The sequence below is a fragment of the Vombatus ursinus genome, unplaced genomic scaffold (assembly GCF_900497805.2).
Source record: "Vombatus ursinus unplaced genomic scaffold, bare-nosed wombat genome assembly UNPS02014793.1, whole genome shotgun sequence".
In the NCBI taxonomy this organism is placed as follows: domain Eukaryota; kingdom Metazoa; phylum Chordata; class Mammalia; order Diprotodontia; family Vombatidae; genus Vombatus; species Vombatus ursinus.
In genome coordinates this window covers 10,875,149-10,895,921 of record NW_020954571.1, presented here as the reverse complement: position 1 = coordinate 10,895,921, position 20,773 = coordinate 10,875,149, and the positions used below count along the sequence as shown (strand labels likewise).

General features: G+C 38.7%; 1 protein-coding gene across 2 annotated transcripts in view; it reads left to right on the top strand.

The window, feature by feature from the left end:
* Positions 1–20,773, top strand: part of NUP188 (nucleoporin 188) — a 46,023-nt gene that overhangs the window by 10,618 nt on the left and 14,632 nt on the right. For both annotated transcript variants that reach the window (XM_027869432.1, XM_027869431.1), the window contains exons 7-19: positions 943–1,035; positions 1,174–1,293; positions 2,175–2,386; positions 6,275–6,389; positions 7,193–7,393; positions 8,478–8,567; positions 9,047–9,112; positions 10,083–10,202; positions 13,654–13,780; positions 19,135–19,287; positions 19,453–19,579; positions 19,907–19,994; positions 20,086–20,162. In XM_027869432.1, the coding sequence (XP_027725233.1) occupies positions 943–1,035; positions 1,174–1,293; positions 2,175–2,386; positions 6,275–6,389; positions 7,193–7,393; positions 8,478–8,567; positions 9,047–9,112; positions 10,083–10,202; positions 13,654–13,780; positions 19,135–19,287; positions 19,453–19,579; positions 19,907–19,994; positions 20,086–20,162 (1,589 nt within the window). The remainder of the gene's footprint in view (positions 1–942; positions 1,036–1,173; positions 1,294–2,174; positions 2,387–6,274; positions 6,390–7,192; positions 7,394–8,477; positions 8,568–9,046; positions 9,113–10,082; positions 10,203–13,653; positions 13,781–19,134; positions 19,288–19,452; positions 19,580–19,906; positions 19,995–20,085; positions 20,163–20,773) is intronic.

The window sequence follows — 20,773 nt, the reverse complement described above, 5'->3', positions numbered from 1 at the left end:
TACTGTTAGTGAAGGGATGAGCTCTTTGTGAAGGAGTCTGCTAACTCACCTGAGAACTTGTAAAAGTAGGTGTTTTTGGAGGTAAGAATGTGCTTATGGATCTAAGGGAGTTGGATGGATTGATCTCTAAAGTGCCTTTCAACTCTAAATTTGTTTTCTTTAGTTTGTTCGTTTTTTTCTCTTCATTCCTAAGTCCACCAGGATGATTTTCCTTTCTTTATTCTCTCCTTCCCTCTCCCCCTCCCACTTCTCACCCAGCCACCTAGTAACATCTTTGCTGTCAAAAAATTTTCCCTTTTGATTTGACTATATAACTCTGAAGCATTTTCCTACTAGGTAGCTTATGAGAAAGTTCTTTTCTCTAGGAATTTTCTGTAGGAATTTGCTTCCAGTTGGATGAGATAAACATCCATGTTGTTCTTGTGATGGCCATCATGGGCTCTGCTGCTTTTCTGTCCTGTGTAGTCTTTCAGGTTTGCTTAAATTTTCTGTATTTGAGAGCTGATGCTAAAGACTTTGTTTGGAAACATGTTTATATTATTAATAGTTCTCTTATCTATTGACTCATGAAGGTTTTAATTTCTTTTGGACTGAAAACTTTTTCCCCCCCATTGGTTCTTGTACTTCTGCACCTGTACTTGCATAATTCCAGTAATTTCTAACTTTGCAACCACAACTGTAATCAACAATAAACATTTAAAAATATTTTTGATAACTTGTGGTTTTATATCTTCTATGCTTTTCAGCGTATTTCTGCTCTCCTCCCTCTCCTATCCCTTGTAACATTGAATAAGAAGAGAGAAAAGAGCAGTTGAGCATAACTAACCCACACACTGCAAAAAATCTGACGTTGTATGCAGTGAACAACAAACATTTATTGAGTGTCTTCCAAGTTTAGGGCATCGTGCTAAGTGTTTATATAGATGTCTTTGATCTTTCCAGATTGCAGATTATTACTATGAAGAGAGGACCTGTATTCTACGTTGTGTCTTACATTTACTCACTTATTTCCAGGATGAGAGACATCCCTACAGGGTAATTATTTCCTGGTTTCATGACTCTCTGTGACATTGTTCAGACTGTTGTAGCTAATATACTGTATGTCATATGCGGTCATATACATATGAATATTTCTTACTGTAGCTTCATATAATTGTATTATAATTTTTTTAGGTTGAGTACTCTGAATGTGTTGATAAGTTGGAGAAGGAGCTGGTCACTAAGTATCGCCAACAATTTGAGGAGCTCTACAAAACAGAGGCACCAACGTGGGAAACACATGGAAATCTCATGGTATGCTAGTATTATGCCTTTTCTAGTTCTTAACAGTTGTGTGCCGTTTTTTCACAGAGCACTCAGTTGTATTCTAAATTAGGTTATTTGTTTAGAAAATGTATGTAGTTACTCTCCTCTAAAAAATTATTGGTGTGCAAAGCAAACATGAGACATGTGTTGTTGTCATTGATAAGGAAATACTTAATTCTGCATAATAACCCTTTTACCTAATATTTTTCACCCTGACAGTTTATTTCCCTTACCTCCTGAAAAGTAACTAATGAAACTGTGAGCCGAAGTGTTCAACTTCGTCATTGTCCTTATTGATGATCTCACTACTCTGTAAAGCGTGTCCTTTCTGACCGCATGGAGGTTTTTTTGGGTTTTTTTGTGCATGTGTGTGTTTGTTTGTTTTTTTTTAATTTTTAGGCAATTGGGTTTAAGTGACTTGCCTAGGGTCACAACAGCTAGTAAGTGTCAAGTGTTTGGTCTGAGGCTGGATTTGAACTCAGGTCCTCCTGACTTCAGGGCCGGTGCTCTATCCACTGTGCCACCTAGCTGCCCTTTGCAAGGAGTTTTAAAGGGTACTACAATAGAAAACCGATTGTAGCAATGGACTGTGAATATCTTTAAGACAGTAACTTTGATGGTTTAATTGCAGTCCTGCAATACAAACTTTGTGTACCTCTTGAATTTATTTATCTGTTTAAATATTGCATCACCTTAAATGTAAGCTCCTTGAAGACAGGTCCCATTTCATTTTTGTTTTTATATCCTCAGTGCCATGCATATAGTAGGGAGTTAATAAATGTTGAGTTGAATTGAAGTTCTATTCCTCCTCTGTTTCTTTTCTAAATTTCTCTCTCCTTTTGATCTTCTTTTTTCATTTGGTTATATAGACCGAGCGCCAGGTGTCCCGATGGTTTGTTCAGTGCCTGCGAGAGCAGTCAATGCTTCTGGAAATAATTTTCCTTTATTATGCCTACTTCGAGATGGTTCCTAGTGACCTGTTGCTGTTAACTAAGATGTTCAAAGCACAAGGGTTTGGTTGTAGACAGACCAATAGACATTTAGTGGATGAGAGCATGGATCCTTTTGTGGATCGAATTGGGTAAGTGTCTGAATTAGAATGATATTGATCATTTCAGCATATAAGATATTAATTCTTTGTTTACAAGTTTAGGACACTTAACAGACACATTTAGTTATTCTTGTTTCCTTAGGGGACAATGAAGAAATGGATATGCTCCTCATTTGGTTGTTAGGGGAGCAGATGAGTGAATTGTTATGTATGAGATTGTGTAATGAGTTGAGGGTGGAACTAGATCTGTGGTCTGGGACTTTGAATAGCAATAATAATATACCATCCTTCATGTGGAAAATGGCATTACTCATTTAATTTATAGGGCATGTACTTTGAGTTCTTTCCTAGTAAGGGTTGATTTTGTACTGAAACATTTTTTCCCCATCTGTTCTCCTGACCTTACCTCACACTTGTGAGGATTAAGGATGCAATCTGAGTTTGAGGCATGCTTATTACTGGGTCGTACAGAACTTGAACCCATAATTGTGGTGCTCTAATCAATCTAGCTATCATAGGTTCCACTTGGAATACATCTCACTGCAGCCCTATTGATAAAATAGAAATGTTGATACTCTGTCTGGTTACTAGATCAGTAATGTTAGAAATGGCATGTCTGTTGGTAAGAAGAAGTCTCTTTTGACTGTTATTTGTGAGATTACAGAACAAATAGGGCTAGGAGAGAGTTCTTAGGATTATAGTTGTAGACTGGAAGGGACCTTATAAGCTGTCTATCTAATCATCCTCCAATTTTTACAGATGAGAAACTAAAGCCAAGAGAGGTTAAGTAATTGCTCAAGGTCACACAGCTAGTAAGTAGCAAAAGTGGGATTTGAACCCAACGTCTTTGACTTGAGTCCAGCACACTTTTTACTGTACCGTACTGAACTGATATATAGGATACATAAGGACATAGTAAGAGGACATTTGGTTACCCTTCCTAAATTCAAGTTACCTGACTTAGATGAACCCAGATTCTCAGAAACAGAAAAGACTCTCAGATATGATTGCTGAACCTTCAGTAATATTTGAAAGATAGTGGAATGGGACAAATACAGCTAGTTTGGAGAAGGGTCAAGTTCAAGGTTTCAAAGAAGAGAAGAGAACAGAGTCTGCAATCTATCAATCAATGAATTTGACTTAAGATTCCTAGGGAAAGTCTAGAATGGCTCATTAAAGAGATGGTTGGTGAACGTCTAGAAAGTCATTTAGAGTGCGGAATGGCTTCATCAAGAATGAGTCATGTTGGGGCAGCTAGGTGGTGCAGTGGATAGAGCACTGGCCCTGAAGTCAAGAGGACCTGAGTTCAAATCTGGTCTCAGACCAAACACTTGACACTTAATAGTTGTGTGACCCTGGGCAAGTCACTTAACCCCAATTGCCTAACCAAAAAAAAAAAAAAAAAAAAAAAGAGTCATGTCAGACTAACCTAACATTTCCTGTTTTGACAGTTACTAAACTGGTAGATGAAGGGAATGTTATAGATACAGGTTACCATTTTAGAAAGGATTTTCATGGGTTAAGTAGCTCATATTTTTCCTCTAGAGGAGATGGAGTGATATGGCCTAGATGATGATACAGTTATCAGTATCTAGAACTGGGTGAGTGGTCTGTCCTAGAGGGGTCTTAAGTGGTTCCATGTCAGAGTGGCAGATGATCTCCAGGATCTGTTCTTAGTCTTGTGCTAGTTAATGTTTTTGTCAGTGACTTGGAAAAAGACATAGATAAATAACATGCTCAAAAATTGCAGGTGACATTTAGCTGAGAGGAATAATTAATACATTGGATTGATGAATCAGAATCTAAAAAGATTTTCCCAAGCTAAAGCATTGGGCTGAATCTTACATGAAATGCAGTAGGATAATGTGTATAGTCTTATACTTGAGTATTAAAAAAAAAAATCGACTGCGTTAAGTATGAGATGGGGGGATGGGGGGGTTTTGCAGTTTGTTTTTTCCAATTGAAAGGGTTTAGTGAACTTCAGACTCTACTTTACCCACCTCCCCGTTTTGTCCATTTAAGTTATTGGATAATATTCCTTCCTTACTCCAACAAGCCCATGTGCCGTTGTCAAGGAAAGTGAGTCCGCAAGATGATGTGGTAAAGAAAGCCAATGCAACCTTGGACTACGTTAACAGAAGTCATTTCCAGGAATAAGCTGAGAGTCACTCTGCACTCTCCCCTTGTCAGAATATATCTGGAATTCTGTATTCATTTCTGTTCTTCACAGTTTAAGAAGGACATGAGTGGAAAAGGAAGGCTTGACCATTTTGGTGGTGAAAGGCCTTGAATTCATGCCATATGATGACTGGTTGAAGAATCTAGGGATGTTTAGCCTGGAGAAGAGAAGACTTGGGGGAATCTGCAAGCTCTGTTCAGTTTTTGATTTTTTTTTTTTTGGCTAGGCAATATGTGACTTGCCCAAGGTCACACAGCTAGTAAGTGTCAAGTGTCTGAGTCCGGATTTGAACTCAGGTCCTCCTGACTCCAGTGCTGAAAGCTATGTTCAGATGGAAGAAAGGCATGCTAGGAATAAGTTAGGAAGGAAGAGGAAAGTTTAGACTTGTTCTCCTCGGCTTTAGAAGGCAGGGCAACCAGCCCAGGCTAGACATTGCATAGAAGAAAATCTAGGCTTCTCAGCAGTTTGAGCTGTCCAGAGTGGCATGAGTTTCCCCTGTTTGGAGGCCTTCTAGCTGAGGCTTGCTGACCAAATGTTAAGTCTGTGCTCCCTTTTCTTTACCCTTCTCTCCCATCCACATTTTCTCATACAAAGAATATGAATTGTGGGGCAGCTCGGTGGCACAGTGGATAGAGCACCAGCACTGGAGTCAGGAGGACCTGAGTTCAGATGCGGCCTCAGACACATAATACTTCCTGGCTGTGTGACTCTGGGCAGGTCACTTAACCCCAATTGCCTCACTAAAAAATAAAAAAAATGAATTGCAAGGTGAGAGTGATTCATATTTTGAAGGATAATTGATCAAATTTTGAGCTCTTTGTGATCCTTCCTGAAAATGGAACTTGGACTAGACGGCCAGTGAAGTTGTTTCCAACTCTCAGGAATTCTGTGCTTCTGGAACCTTGGAGGGGAGGACTCCTGTTAGGTTGGCAGAGTGCTAGCACAATTAACACTGGTGGCGAAGGGCAAATTCTGAAGTACCTAGATGTTTTTAATGTTCTTCATCTAATACGTTTGTCTCCAGCTCCTTTTTAGAAAAGTTTTACTGGTGGGTTTTTTTTCTACTTCCTTAAATATACACTGTTACTTAAATATCACAGTAAATATCACTGTCCACCTTCATCTTTCCTTCCAATATAATTTTACTCTGTAATAATAATCATAATAATAATAATAATAATAGCATTTATATAAAGCTTTGAGGTTTGCAAAGCATGTTATCTCATTTGATCCTCACAATAACTCTGGTAGGTAGGTGCTATTATTATCATCTCTATTTTACAGTTGAGGAAACTGAGACTTAGAGAGATTAAGTGACCTCCTCAGGGTCACACAGCTAATAAGTATCTGGGGAAGTATATGAATTTAATTATTCATGACTCCATGTCCAGCGCTTTATTGACTGTTCCACCTTCCTGCCTAACTGACTTGTAACAATTAAGTATAGCAAAGTAAATCAAAGTGTTAGCTATGTTAGAAAATTTATACCTCATTTCACGCTTCTAGTCCACTATCTCTCTGTTAAGAAGCAGGAAGTATGTTTCATTCTTGGTGTTCTCTAGAGCTTTTTTTATTCCTCTTGGCTTTGTACTATCCAAAGAATCTTTGATTTCTTATGTTTTATTTCATCTTCTTTTAGGTGAAAATGATAGTATGCTGTGAAGTTCATTGTATCTTACCTTATTCTCTAGTCTGGTCTAGAGTCTCATATATGACCCCTTCATGCTCTTTCTTTCTAGCTACTTCAGTGCCCTTATCCTGGTAGAGGGAATGGATATTGACTCGTTACATAAATGTGCTTTGGATGATAGGACAGAGCTCCATCAGTTTGCCCAGGATGGGCTCATATGTCAGGTAAACTTTGGATTTGATTCTAATTGAAGATCTCTTTAGGAGTACTGTTAACACTCTGGATATGACCATCTTTGACAGGTTAGTTAGTTGATTAAATTGATTCCCCTGAATATATGCACATTATAATATAGACTAAACAAAACATAATTTATTTCCCTATATAGGATTTATCCTCAGGATTTCCTACCAATGTAGGTCAGCAACGCACCTTATAGTCTTAGAAAATTGCCTGGGGCACTGAGAAGTTAAATGACTTGCCCAAGGTCATACAGCCAGTATGTATCAGAAGCTGGACTTGAACCCAGGTATACCTGACTCCAAGGCTGGCTCTTTATCTACGATACCACATTGCCTCTTTGATCATTCAGTTCCCAAGAAGGATTGATTTTCTTTAACCTTCTCTCCCATCCACATTTTCTCATACAAAGATTACGAATTACAAGATGAGGGTGATCCATATTTTAGAGGATAATTGATCAAATTTTGAGCGCTTTGTGATCCTTCCTGAAAATGGAAAAATCTACTTGTGAGGGTAGGATTTTCCGATTGCCTTTATCTCTTTCCATCTTGATTCTTTTATTAACACAATTTGTGATCTAAATGAGCCTCACTAGAGCAGTGATGATTACTAAGATACTCTTGTGATGGTAGCAAGCAATATTTAGGGGAAATCAATAAGAATCCCTCTTGCCTTGTGTTAGGATTCCACTGGTATCCCAAAGCTGTGATTGATATCAACATCTACTAGGGTGTTGATCATTCTTATTTCATTTGTACTAGCTATTGTCTTTTTCCTTTAACAGAATATGGACCACCTGATGTTGACCTTAGGGGACATCCCTCATCATGCCCCTGTGCTTTTAGCCTGGGCTTTACTCCGTCACACCTTAAACCCAGAAGAAACAAGCAGTGTCATCAGGAGGATGGGCAGCACAGCCATCCAACTCAATGTTTTCCAGTACTTGACACGGCTGCTGCGGTCGCTAGCCAGTGGAGGAAATAATGTGAGTCTTCCCTGGGCATTTGGGAGTGAGAAATGGGCAGAGAAAAGAACAGTTCCTTAAAGATTAACCTGATCTTTAGTCCTGGTCAGAATGGTGGTGAAATATTTTGTGCTTGGATTCAATTTCATATATAATGAGGCTATATAGAAGATTTCTTGAAACCTGTTCTAAGACTTGATGTGCATGGGATCATTTACCCTTGGCCTAGTAAGGTAGAAATTCAGCTAAATAGTTCCATTGTGGTAACACCAGTAGTATTAGGTTAATTTCTTAGAAGCACTAATAGTTTTTTCTCAGGGATATGTGAGTGAGGCCTATCTATGCTTTCTGTCAACCAGGCAGTGTAGTATAGTTGAAAGACGTTTTGATTTGACTGTGCTAAATGTCACTTAACTAAACTATCTGAGCCTCAGGCGACTCTCTAAGACTTACCGACTAAGTTGTTGATAGAATAGAGATCTGTACTAGTCAAGGGAGTTCCCACATCAAGACTTGGGGTTCAGTTGTCAATATTGACTAATTCTATTAGTAACAGGTCATTTAACCTTTGTGAAATTCAGTTTCCTTGTCTCTTAAACATGAGTTTAAGAATTCTGTGGCTATGTGGAAATATGTTTTGCATGACTTCTTATATAAAATGGATATCATATTTACTATCTTCTCAATGGATGGGGGGTGGAGGAAGGGAGAGAATTTGGAACTGAAAATAAAAATTAAAAAAAACTTGCATTACTTGAGAAAGCAAAATGTATGTAGTATGCTCGTAAACATTTTCTAAATGTAAGCAGCTATTAGCAGTAGTAGTAGTAGCATGTTAGTCTTCTTCCTTCCATGAATTTTGGTAATTTCAAGGTTGTTCCTTCATGGTTGTTAGGTTTTGTTTTGTTGGGTTTTTTTTGTTGTATTATTTCCCTTGACTTTTCTGATCCTTGGTCATTTTTGCCTTTAGTTAGGAGAGTTAATCAGACCTCAAATTCTTTCCTCCGTTAAGTACCCAAATAAATGAAGTAGGGTTGGTCTGGATTTGGGGTGTGGCTGGGGAAGGGCTAGTCTTGTTCCTCATCAATTGCTTTGGTTTTTACAGTGTACTACAAGTACTGCTTGCATGTGCGTCTATGGACTGCTTTCTTTTGTTCTCACCTCATTGGAGTTACACACATTAGGCAATCAGCAAGTAAGTGTTGGAATTTTCTGTATCCTTTGAATGAAAGCTACTAAAGCTGCTTACCAGTGAAATGGCCTTTCAAGAATAGTAGCTTGTGTGTAATTGCTATCGGTTCTTCTCAGTATTATGCTATTTTGGAAATTACATTTTTTATTTGTCAAACCAGTTTGAAGTTCGAAAGACATGAAAACTATTATTCTAGAGTTTGCATGTTGTATCTTCATGACCCATAAGGGTAGGAATCTGTTTTTGAACACAGTAGAGCATGAACATGAGACAACTGAAAAGCTCTTGAGTTGCCCAAAAAATGAAGGAATAGAATAAATTTTATGTGTCTTGCTCATGTTTACAGATCATACAGAGAAATTAGCATATTTAAATGGTAGAAAGTTTGGTGTTTCTGGTTTAACATGATGCAGTGAAAAAAGACAGACTGACAAGAAACTATCAAGCCAAGTCAATCTTGTTTTCTCTCTTTCCCTTTATAGGATGTCATTGACACAGCATGTGAAGTTCTAGCAGACCCTTCTCTTCCAGAACTCTTCTGGGGAACGGTAAGTCTAGGGGTCTCAGGTAATCTTTCCATTTCTGCTGCAGAATTCTTTAGATGGAAGGGAGTTTCTTGTATTGAATCATTAATCCATTTCCCTGTTGGGAGCTTGTCTTGATACCAGCTTCCCCATGTGCCTTGTTTTAAGTCCTATTGATGAAGTTCAAGAACACCAGTAGTAGTACATTTGAATTCTTATGAAAGTATTTCAGCTGTTTGGGGGTGCATGTTTGGCGTCTGAGAGAATGGTTACCTATCAACACTGTTCGCAGTATTAATAGAAGCTACTAACCCCAAAGCTATACCTAGTGTTAATATACTTCCTTATGTCTTATGGTCTAGTTGATCTGCTAAATTTCATTGAGTCTACATATTTGAACTTTTCCCCACCCATGGACTGTGCTTTTGCACAGAATCAAAATATTCTAGGAAAAACTGGTATCAAGTGATAATATTTGGACTGAGGTTCTACCTAGTGGAGATTTGCAATTCATTTTTGGTAGTTGTAAATATCAAGAGTTCTATTTTTAAGAAAAAGATATCTGTATCAAGGATGGTCATCACATCTTTTTTCCCCATTGAGAGAGGTGTTTTTTTTTTTTTTTTGTTACATGATATGTATTATGTAACTTTATATATGTATGTGTGTATATATGTGTATATATATGTATGTGTGTGTATGTGTATATATATATGTTAGTCACTTATCACCCCTTATGTAATAAATCTAGTCATGTAGTAACTCTTATTGTGGTAAATAATATTTTTCTATAGTCATTTCAGAAGCTAATGTTGTCAGGGAGAAAAAAAATTTCTTCCATTGGTAAAGATTTTATGTTTTGGATGCTGGAAAATCTAGAGAAAATATGTTGTTGCTTTAATAACAGTAATTACCTGCTCTATTATGGGGAAAAAATTATGCTTTGATTTGTTGAAAGTGAGAAATTAATTATTTTATTTCCTTCCTCTCCTAGGAACCAACTTCAGGGCTAGGGATCATCTTGGATAGTGTGTGTGGGATGTTCCCCCATCTCCTCTCTCCTCTTTTGCAGTTGCTCAGAGCCCTTGTATCAGGGAAATCCACAGCCAAAAAGGTATGTAGCGCAGTCAGGTACTTATGAAAAATAAGAGTTACTCTTACGAGGCTTTGTATAAATATCCCCTCAATAAAGCCTTCATCCAAAATTCAAGTCCTTTCTATTGTCCCATTGGGAAAACTAGGAAACTGACCTTCAGAATTTGTATGCCTTAGTCCTTTGCCCAATTCAGCAAACATTTATTGAGTGCTTTCTCTATGCAAAGCTTTATGCTAGTTGTTGGACATAAAAAAAAGAATATGACAGCCTCTTCCCTCAAGTACCCTATTTGGGGTTGAAGAGTAGGAGGTAGTGTTTTGTTGTATAATGTGCACAGATTAATAACAAGTAAGGGAATGGTGTGTTTGGGGAACAGGTATAGTATGAGATAGGAAGTGATCAGAGTAAAGTAGAGAGCCAGATAAAATGCTTTAGAAAAACTTGAGGGGGGAAAGGATATGTACATGTTCAGCTACGGGCAGGGATCAGGGAAGGCTGTATGGGGAAGGTGGCACCTGAGCTAAGTTTTGAAAGAAGGGAAACCTTCTGAAACATGGAGATAAGGACACTGCACTCTTCTTGAATGTGGGACAGCCTATGCCAGTGCATGGAGATGAGACAACTTGTTATATTCAGGGAACAGGTAGTAATCCAGTTTGGCTGGAACATAGAGTATAGAAAGGGGAATAATCGAGAATAAAGCTGAAAAAGATATGTGGCAGCATAAAGAGATTGTTTTTATCTTAAAGAGAATGGGGGGAAAAAAGAGAGAGAATAGGGAACCTCTGAAGATATTTTGAGCAAGAGAGTGATATGTTTCAATCTATACCTTAGGAAGGTTATTTGGCAACTTGTATTTTGGATGTATTGAAGGGGGTAAAGGCTGAAGACAGGGAGATCAATTAGAAGGTTGTTTAGAATAGTCCAAGCACCCTAGTCTGAACAAGACTGGTGACAATATGAGTGAATAAAAGGGAGTAGATGCCAAAGGTAGTATAAAAGGAGACTTGACAGGACTTGGCAACTGCTTGAATGTGAGGATGTCACTCAGTAAACAATTTTTACCCTTTTTATCTATTTATTCAGTTATTTATCTGTTTATTTACTTAGTTATTTTTTAAAATTTTGAGTTCCACATTCTCTCCCTCCCTTCTGTTCCTCCCCCACATATTGAGAAGGCAAGCAATGTGATATCAATTATACATGTGAAGTCATGCAAAACATATTTTCCTATTAGCCATGCAACAAACATTTATGAAGAGTTTGCTGTATTCTAAGCACTGTGCTGAATGTTGGGGATACAAAGAAAGGCAGGACTCTGGTCACTATTCTCAAGGTGCTCATATTCTTATGGGAGAGTCAGCACTCAAATAACTATATACATATAAGATAAACATGTACATAGAAGAGAATCTTAGAGGGAAGGGACTAGGGATAGAGGGCAGGGTGAGGGAAGACTTCCTGTAGAGGAAGGAATTTGAGCTGAGTCTTGAGGAAACCCAGGAGGAGGAGAGGAAGAAAAATATTCCAAGTGTAGGGAACAGTCAATATAAACGCATGGGGTTAGCAGGTTGGAGTCATGGGTGAAGAGCACAAGACATCTGTATAGCAGCATCTTAGTGTCTGTGAGAGGAAGAAAGTATAAGAAGACTGGAAAGGGATGAAGGAGATAGGTTGTGACGTACTTTAAATGCCAAACAGGATTTTGGAGTTGTGTGTGAGAGAGAAAGATTTGTGATTTAGGAAGATCACTTTGGCAGTTAAGTGTACGAAGGATTGGAGTGAGGACAGACTTGAAGCAAGGAGACCACTTGGAAGGTCTTTTCAGTAGTCCAGGGCAGAGGTGGATCGACCAGTACCTATTGTAGGGTGATAACTGTGGGAATTGAGAGAAAGAGTTATTTACAAGACGTTGCAAAGGTAAAAATGATAACATTTGAGAGCAGATTGAATGTGTGGGATGACAACTAGTGAGGAGTCATGAGCCTAGGTGACTGGGAAAATGGTGGTATCCTTAACAGTAATATTGAAATGGGGAAGAAGAGAGGGTTTTGAGGGAAAGGTAATAATTCTGTTTTGGAGATGCTGAGTTTGAGATGGCTATAGGATATACAGTTTGATATGTCCGAGAAGCAATTGTTGTTACAGAGCTGTAACTCAGGAGAGAGAACGGGGTCTGTCACATAAATCTGAGAATCATCTGAATAGTGCTGATAGTTGAACCACTCTGTACTATTTCACTTGGTGATTACCTTGCTGCAGCAAGTGTTCAGCAGTGCTCAGTTGAAGTTATGTAGAATAGATCTGTAGCAGATGAAATCACTATGGTTCTGTGATTTCTCTCTCATTCTTTTCAGCATCTGAATAGGAGCTGAAGAGGTAGATAGTCCTGGTAATCCAAAATTGGTAGCAAGAAATTTGAATGTAAATGGTAGTGTAGAGTTTAACCAATTCACTGAGGGATTGAGATAGGGAAGGGAGGAGAGTGCTAAAGAATTCAGAGTTGCCAGTACAAAGATGATGTCCTGGGAAAGAAGTGAGGGATGAAGAGATTAGTGGTCACAGTGAGGACAAAGAACAGAGTTAGAAGTTATAAGGTAGAGGGAGGATGTTCAGATAAAGGAATTTTTAGAGTTCATAAATATAGAAATGGAACATTTATGGGTCGGGTAGAGAAAAAGTCTGTGAGCCAGGCAGTGATCTCATTGAGGAAGACAGTTGAATGAGGGGTTCAATAGATAACTGTCACCAAGATCCAGATTGGGGGATAGATTTGGGTAGCATGACCCTCAAAGGGGAAGAGATTGCTGAGTGGTGGTTGTAAAGGGGGAGTTTGTAAGTTGCAGTGGGGAGCAAGGAGTGTTTTTACTCCTGTACCAGAACCCTTTGGATCAGAGGGTCTGAGTGAAAATGAAGAGGGGAGATTTAAATTTTGATCTTGAGTTACTGGGAGCATGGTCTGCACGACTAAATACTCTTCTTGTTTCTGGCTCTTCCTTGTCTTTGGTGCTTCTGCTGATCTCCAGTTATCCCACACAATCGATGAATCTTTTTCTAAGTTCATACTTAATTCATCTTTTATCTCCTTCAGCACCTAGCACAAGACCTTGCACACAGTTTGTGTTGAGTAATCTTTTCTAAATTTTGAGTATGTGTATTAAGTATCTGCTATATCCAGGCACAATGGCAGGATACAAAAAAATTGAAAACAGATTCCATTCTTAATAAACTTACTATCTAGTTAGCAGCATGATACTTACATACATATAAAGGATACGTCACTACCAAATGAATGTTACAAATGGTAAATACTATAATTATTCAGATGGTAGCAAAGTAGCTATGGGATATTTTGGGAAGACATTGTGTTGACTATTTTGATTAGAAAATCAAAAGAGGAATTAGACTGTCTTCTCTGTTTGACCCTGAGGTGGTTGCAGGTGACCAGGGTTTCTGTCTCTTTCTGCAGGTATATAGTTTCCTGGATAAAATGTCTTTCTACAATGAGCTTTATAAACATAGGCCCCATGATGTGATCTCACATGAAGATGGGACCCTCTGGCGGAGGCAGACACCAAAACTCCTTTACCCTCTTGGTAAGAAAAAAGCAGAGCTCATTTTTTTAACTTAACAGGATGCTTTTGAATGTATGGAAAGGTTAGTAGTTCTTAATTGAATTTTACAGTGGCCTCTCAATAGACATCTTCTTTGTAATTCATATTTATTTAATGGAGAAGTACATTTTAAAGGGACTACTATAGAGAGCCTTAAACTCTTTCAGAGGCTGTTGGGAAGAGTAATTCTCCCAGATTAGTAGAGAGTTTTTTAGGGAAGTAGTGTGGGATAGGGGGAAAAGCAGTGGACTTGAAGTCACAAGACCTAGGGTTCAAGTCCTAGCTTAATGACTTAATGTCTGGGCAAGTCACTCCTCAGCTGTAAAATGGGGATAATATATTTGCATGTAGCCTCCTAATGTTATTGTGAGAAAAGCACTTTGTAACCTGTAAACCATTTTGCAAATATGATCTTTTATTAATATTAAAATGTAGTGATAGAAATGCTAAAAAATAAGGAAAAGGTTTCACACAGACAAAGTCAGATCTAAATAATTGGAAAAACATTAGTTGCTCATAGGTAGACTGAGCTAATATAATAAAAATGACAATTCTACCTAAATTTTTCTTATTAATTTACTCATTCAGTGCCATACCAATCAAACTACCAAAAAATCATTTTATAGAGCTAGAAAAAATAATAAGATTCATCTGGAAGAACAAAAGGTCTAGAATATCAAGGAAACTAATGAAAAGAAATGTTAGGGAAGGTGGCCTAGCCATACTAGTCTTAAATTGTATTTTAAAGCAGCAATCATCAAAACTACTTGGTACTGGTTAAGAGTGGTGGATCAGTGGAATAGGTTAGGCACACAAGACACAGTAGTCAATGACTGTAGTAATCTACTGTTTGATAGACCCAAAGACCCCAGCTTCTGGGATAAAAGAACTCACTATTTGACAAAAACTCCTAGGAAAATTGGAAAAGCGTGTGGCAGAAACTAGGCATAGATCAAAATCTTACATCACATACCAAAATAAAGTCAAAATGGGTTCATGATTTAGATATAAAGGCTGATACTGTAAGCATACTGGGAGAGCAAGGAATAGTTTACCTGTCAGATTTATGGAGAACAGAAGAATCTATGACCAAACAGGAGATAGAGATGAAATGCAAAATGAATAATTTTGATTACATTAAATTGAAAAGTTTTTGCACCAACAAAGCCAATGCAACTAAGATCAGAAGGGAAGCAGAAAACTAGGAAAGAATTTTTTTTCTCTCTTTTTTTTATTTTTATTTTTTGTTTTCAACATTTACTTCCACAACATTTGAGTTCCAGATTTTCACCCCATCTCGCCCCTTCCCCCACCCCAAGATGGCATGCATTCTAAATACCCCTTCCCCTAGTCTGCCTTCCCTTCTATCTCTCCCCACCTTCTCTTATCCCCTTCCCCTTCAATTTTCCGATAGGGCAGGATGGATTGCTGTACCCCATTTCCTGTAGTTCTTATTTCCCAGGTGCATGTGAAAACATTTTTTTTTAAACATGTGTTTTTAAAACTTTGGGTTCCAAATTTTCGCCCGTCCTCCCTCCCCACCCACCCTCATTGATAAGGCAAGCAACTAAATATGGGTTATATACGTGCACTTATGCAAAACACTTCCATAGTAGACATGCTGTGAAAAAATAACTCTATTTCCCTTAATCTTATCCCACCCACCCATTTATTCTTTTCTTTCTTTTGACCCTGTCCCTCCTCAGAAGTATTTGCTTCTGATTACTCCCTTTCCCAATTTGCCCTCCTCTCATTCCACTATTCTCTTGTCCCCTTCCTCCCCATTTTCCTGTAGGGTAAGACAGATTTCCACACCCAATTAAGTGTGTATGTTATTCCCTCCTTAAGTCAAATCCTATGAGAATAAGATTCACTCATTCCCTCTTACCTTCCCCCATTTCCCCTCCACTATAAGAACCTTTTCTTTTCTTTTCTGCTTTTTTTTTTTGTGGGATAATTTACCCTGTTCTACCTCTCCCTTTCTCCTTCTCCTAGTATATTCCTCTCTCACCCCTTAATTTTATTCTCCAGATATGACCCCTTCATTTTCAACTCACCCTGTGCCCTCTATCTATCTATCTATCTATCTATATCTATATATACATGTGTATAATTTTTCCCCTCCAACTACCCTAATACTGACAAAGGTCTCATGAGTTACAAATATTATCGTTCCATGCAGGAATGTAAACAATTCAACCTTAATAAATCTCTTATGACTTTATCTTTCCTGTTTACCTCTTCATGTTCTACTCGAGTCTTGTATTTGAAAATCAGATTTTCTATTCAACTCTGGTCTTTTCATCAAGAATGCTTGAAAGTCCTCTATTTCACTGAATGACCATTTTTTCCCCTGCAGGATTATACTCAGTTTTGCTGAGTAGGTGATTCTTGGTTGTAATCCTATCTCCTTTGCTCTCTGGAATATTATATTCCATGCCCTGCGGTCCCTTAATGTAGAAGCAGCTAAATCTTGTGTTATCCTGATTGTGTTTCCACAATACTTGAATTGTTTCTTTCTGGCTGCTTGTAATATTTTCTCCTTGACCCGGGAACTCTGGAATTTGGCTACAATATTCCTAGGAGTTTTCCTTTGGGCATCTTTTTCAGGAGGAGATTGGTGGATTCTTTCAGTTTCTATTTTGCCTTCTGGTTCTAAAATATCAGGACAGTTTTCCTTGATAATTTCTTGAAAGATGATGTTTAGGCTCTTTTTTTGATCATGGCTTTCAGATAGTCCAATAATTTTTAAATTCTCTCTCCTGGATCTATTTTCCAGGTCAGTTGTTTTTCCAATGAGATATTTCACTTTGTTTTCTAATTTTTATTCTTTTGGATTTGTTTTACAGTGTCTTGATTTCTCATAAAGTCACTAGCTTCCAGTTGCTCTATTCTAATTTTTAAGGAAGTATTTTCTTCAGTAATCTTTTGGACTTCCTTTTCCCTTTGGTCAGTTTTGCTTTTTAGGGCATTCTTCTACTCATTGGCTTTTTGGACCTCTTTTGCCATTTGGGTTAGGCTATTTTTTAAGGTGTTATTTTCTTCAGTATTTTTTTGGGTCTCCCTTAGCAAGCTGTTGACTTGTTTTTCATGATTTGCTTGCATCACTCTCAGTTTTTCCTCTACTTCTCTTACTTGCTTCTCAAAATCCCTTTTGAGCTCTTCCAAGGCCTGGGACTGATTCATATTTTTCTTGGAGGCTTTGGATGTAGGAGCTTTGGCTTTGTTGTCTTCTTCTGGTTGTATGTTTTGATCTTCTTTGTCACCAAAGTAAGATAATATAGTCTGACTCTTTTTGCGCTGCTTACTCATGATGCCGGCCAATTACTTGAGTTTTAAACTCTTTGTTAAGGTAAAAGTGTGCTTCCAATGTGAAGAGTGTACTGTCCCAAGCTTTGGGGGTTTGTACAGCTGTTTTCAGAGATACTTCTAGGGACCTGTAAATTTTCAGTTCTTCCAAGGTGATATGATAAGGGGCAAGGTGTTTCCTCTCCACAGCCATAACAAGCTTCACCACACCAGCATTCCTCCTCACCCCAGGACCACCCCATAGAACTGTGACCCAGATCCAAGCACCGGTAGAGCAAGAGATTCCTGCCTCAGCACTGGCAAAGAGATCCTTGCAATCCCCCTCTTATCAGCCACTCAATTCCTCCTCAGTCTGTGGGCCGGAAATTCAGGAAACAGTCGCTGCCCCAGGCCTCTCTGGAGACTTGCGGCTGAGACCTAGCTCCTCTCTCACCGTAGTCACAGACTTTTCCCACTGACCTTCCATGCTGTCTTTGACATGTGTGGGTTGAGAAGTCTGGAAACCACCACAGCTGCCCGCGATTCAGTCCTCTGAGGCCTGCTCCAGGGTCACTGCGGCCTGCACGCCCATGCCTCACTGCGCTTCTCTCCCCGCTCGGCGCGATATACCTTTCCAATCAGCCATCCAGGTTGTCTTGGGCTGGAAATTTGTTTCGCTCTGTCTTTTTGTGGGTTCTGCTGCTTTAGAATTTGTTTAGAGCCATTTTTTTAGGTATTTGGAGGGCTTTGGGAGAGAGCTCAAGTCACTGCTTTCCCTCTGCCATCTTGGCTCCGCCAGGAAAGAATTTTTACAACCAGTGTTTCTAATAAGGGCCTCATTTCTAAAATATACAGAGAACTAAGTCAGATTCATAAGAATACAAGTCATTCCCCAATTGATAAGTGGTCAAAGGATATAAACAGGCAGTTTTCACATGAAGAAATTAAAGTTATCTATAGTCATATGAAAAAATGCTCTAAATCACTATTGATTAGAGAAATACAAATCAAAACGACTCTGGGGTACCACATCACACCTATCAGATTGGCCAACACGACAAAACAGGAAAATGATAAATATTGGAGAAGATGTGGGAAAATTGGAACATTAATACATTGTTGGTAGAGTTATGAACTGATCCAACCATTTTGGAGAGCAATTTGGAACTATGCCCAAAGGGCTATAAAAATGTGCATGCCCCCTTTGACCCAGCAATAGCACTTCTAGGGCTATATCCCAAACGGATCATAAAAGTGGAAAAAGGACCCACGTGTACAAAAATATTTATAGCAACTCTTTCTGTGATGGCAAAGAATTGGAAATTGAGGGGATGCCCATTAATTGGGGAATGGCTGAACAAGTTGTGGTATAGGAATGTAATGGAATACTATTGTGCTATAAGAAATGATGAGCGGGAAGACTTCAGAAAAACCTGGAAAGACTTGTATGGACTGAAGCTGAATGAAGTGAGCAGAACCAGGAGAACACCATACATAGTAATAGCCATGTTGTGCTGTGACTAACTTTGATAGACTTAGCTCTTCTCAGCAATGCAAGGGTCTAAGACATGTCCACAAGTCTCATGATGGAAAATGCTGTCCACATCCAGAGAAAGAACTCTGGAGTCTGAATGCAGATCAAAGCATACTGTTTGCTCTTTTTTTTCCTTCTGTTTTGTTTTGTTTCTTCTTTCTTGTGGTTCCTCCTATTGATTCTAATTCTTCTTTACACCATGACTAATGTCAAAATATGTTTAATAGGATATATATGTAGAGCCTGTATCAAATTGCATGCCATCTTATGGATGGAGGTGGGGAGGGAGGGGGAGAAAATTTAAAACTCAAAAGCTTATAGAAGTGAATGTTGAAAACTATAAGTAAATTAATTAATTAAAAAATAAATTTAAAAGGTTTTGCACAAAAAAAGTAAGAAAAAAGGTAAATGGAATACAGTTATGATTAGAATAATAGTGATAATGAAGAATTTTCTTGCTTTTGAGTGCCCAGCAATGAGCCTGGTTTTTCATCCTTCTTTTTTCCTCCTGTAGGAGGTCAGACCAATCTTCGTATACCTCAGGGCACAGTGGGTCAGGTAATGCTGGATGACCGGGCTTACCTAGTACGCTGGGAATACTCCTACAGCAGTTGGACACTGTTCACTTGTGAGATTGAAATGCTACTGCATGTTGTATCAACAGCAGGTAAGAACAACTGGGGAGTCAGTCACAATGGGAGAGGGAAGTGGATAAACAGAAAGGTATAACTTAGGACCATCAAGGGACTGTCTTGCTGATTTGCTTTACATAGGCTTGGTCAGTGATCCAAAAGGAGTTAGTTTCAAGTCTACAAACTACCTTTCCCCTCAGATGTGATTCAGCACTGCCAGCGGGTCAAACCTATCATTGACCTGGTTCATAAAGTCATCAGCACCGATTTGTCCATAGCTGACTGTCTCCTGCCAATCACATCACGCATCTACATGTTGCTGCAGAGGTAAGTTGCTGATGGGTAGTCCCTCAGTTATATGAAAACACTTGCAGTGGAATTTCCCTGCTCTTAGTAATTATTCTCAGACATGGTAGAGTTTCTAGGAACTAGGACAACACATCTGTTGGTCCAAAGCCAGTTTACTCAGTGGGTGGCTTTTGTATAGTAATTCTTCTAGTAGAGGGCTTTCCTGTTTATCTAGCCTGACTGAGAAGAGAAACTTGGAAGGAGAGAGTTGGAATAATATTTGTCATGGAACAAGTTGTATTACTCCTTTTATTGAGTGTAGTACTTAGAGGAAATATCAGAGCCTGATTTTCTTTCTTCACCTAGGTTAACAACTGTGATCGCTCCTCCTGTGGATGTCATTGCTTCCTGTGTCAATTGTTTGACTGTATTAGCTGCCCGGAATCCAGCTAAGGTGAGATTCCATTTTGCCAGCACTAAAAGAATATGGAACATGTGCAGATGGGGCAAAAAGTAAATATTTAACCTCTCTTTTCCCTTCATAGGTCTGGACTGATCTTCGACACACAGGGTTTCTGCCATTTGTAGCCCATCCAGTTTCCAATATGAGTCAGATGATTAGGTGAGCCAGCTTTTATCTGGGGGGAGAATCTGTTGGAGACCTCAAACATCCTCACTAATTAAAATAAATGAATAATTCCATTTTACCTACCTGCTTCCTGCTTCCACTTGCCCATTTAGCTCCCTTTTTGGAAGTAAGAAGTGACAAGGAAAGAAAATCTGGTTGGGGGTGGGGGGAGGCTGCTCAATTGTGGCTCCTTTCCTCCCACTGGAAAGCATTACTGTGGGTCCTCAGACTCACGTACATGTTTGTCACCTGGCAGCACTAACTGTAGGAACGTGGGTGTTGGCTTTCTACCCTAAAGAACCCATAGATCCTGGGTCCAGGCTTTTGACCCACTGTTCTTTCTCAAAATGCAAACTGGCCAAATCATTGTTCCTTTTCCTAAGGAATTTCAGTGAGCCCAGCAGCCCCCAACTCATAGAACAGTAGGATCCACCCCTACCTGATCATTCTTCCTTTAAAAAAAAAAAATTAAGCATGTTTGCACTGCATGTTTTTAGGCATGGAAGTGTATCCTTTGCTGAAAATACTGTTGAATGAAACATATTTTATATGTGTCTACTAAGCAGAAAATAGATCATGTTGTAGGTTTATCGCACAGCTGTCTT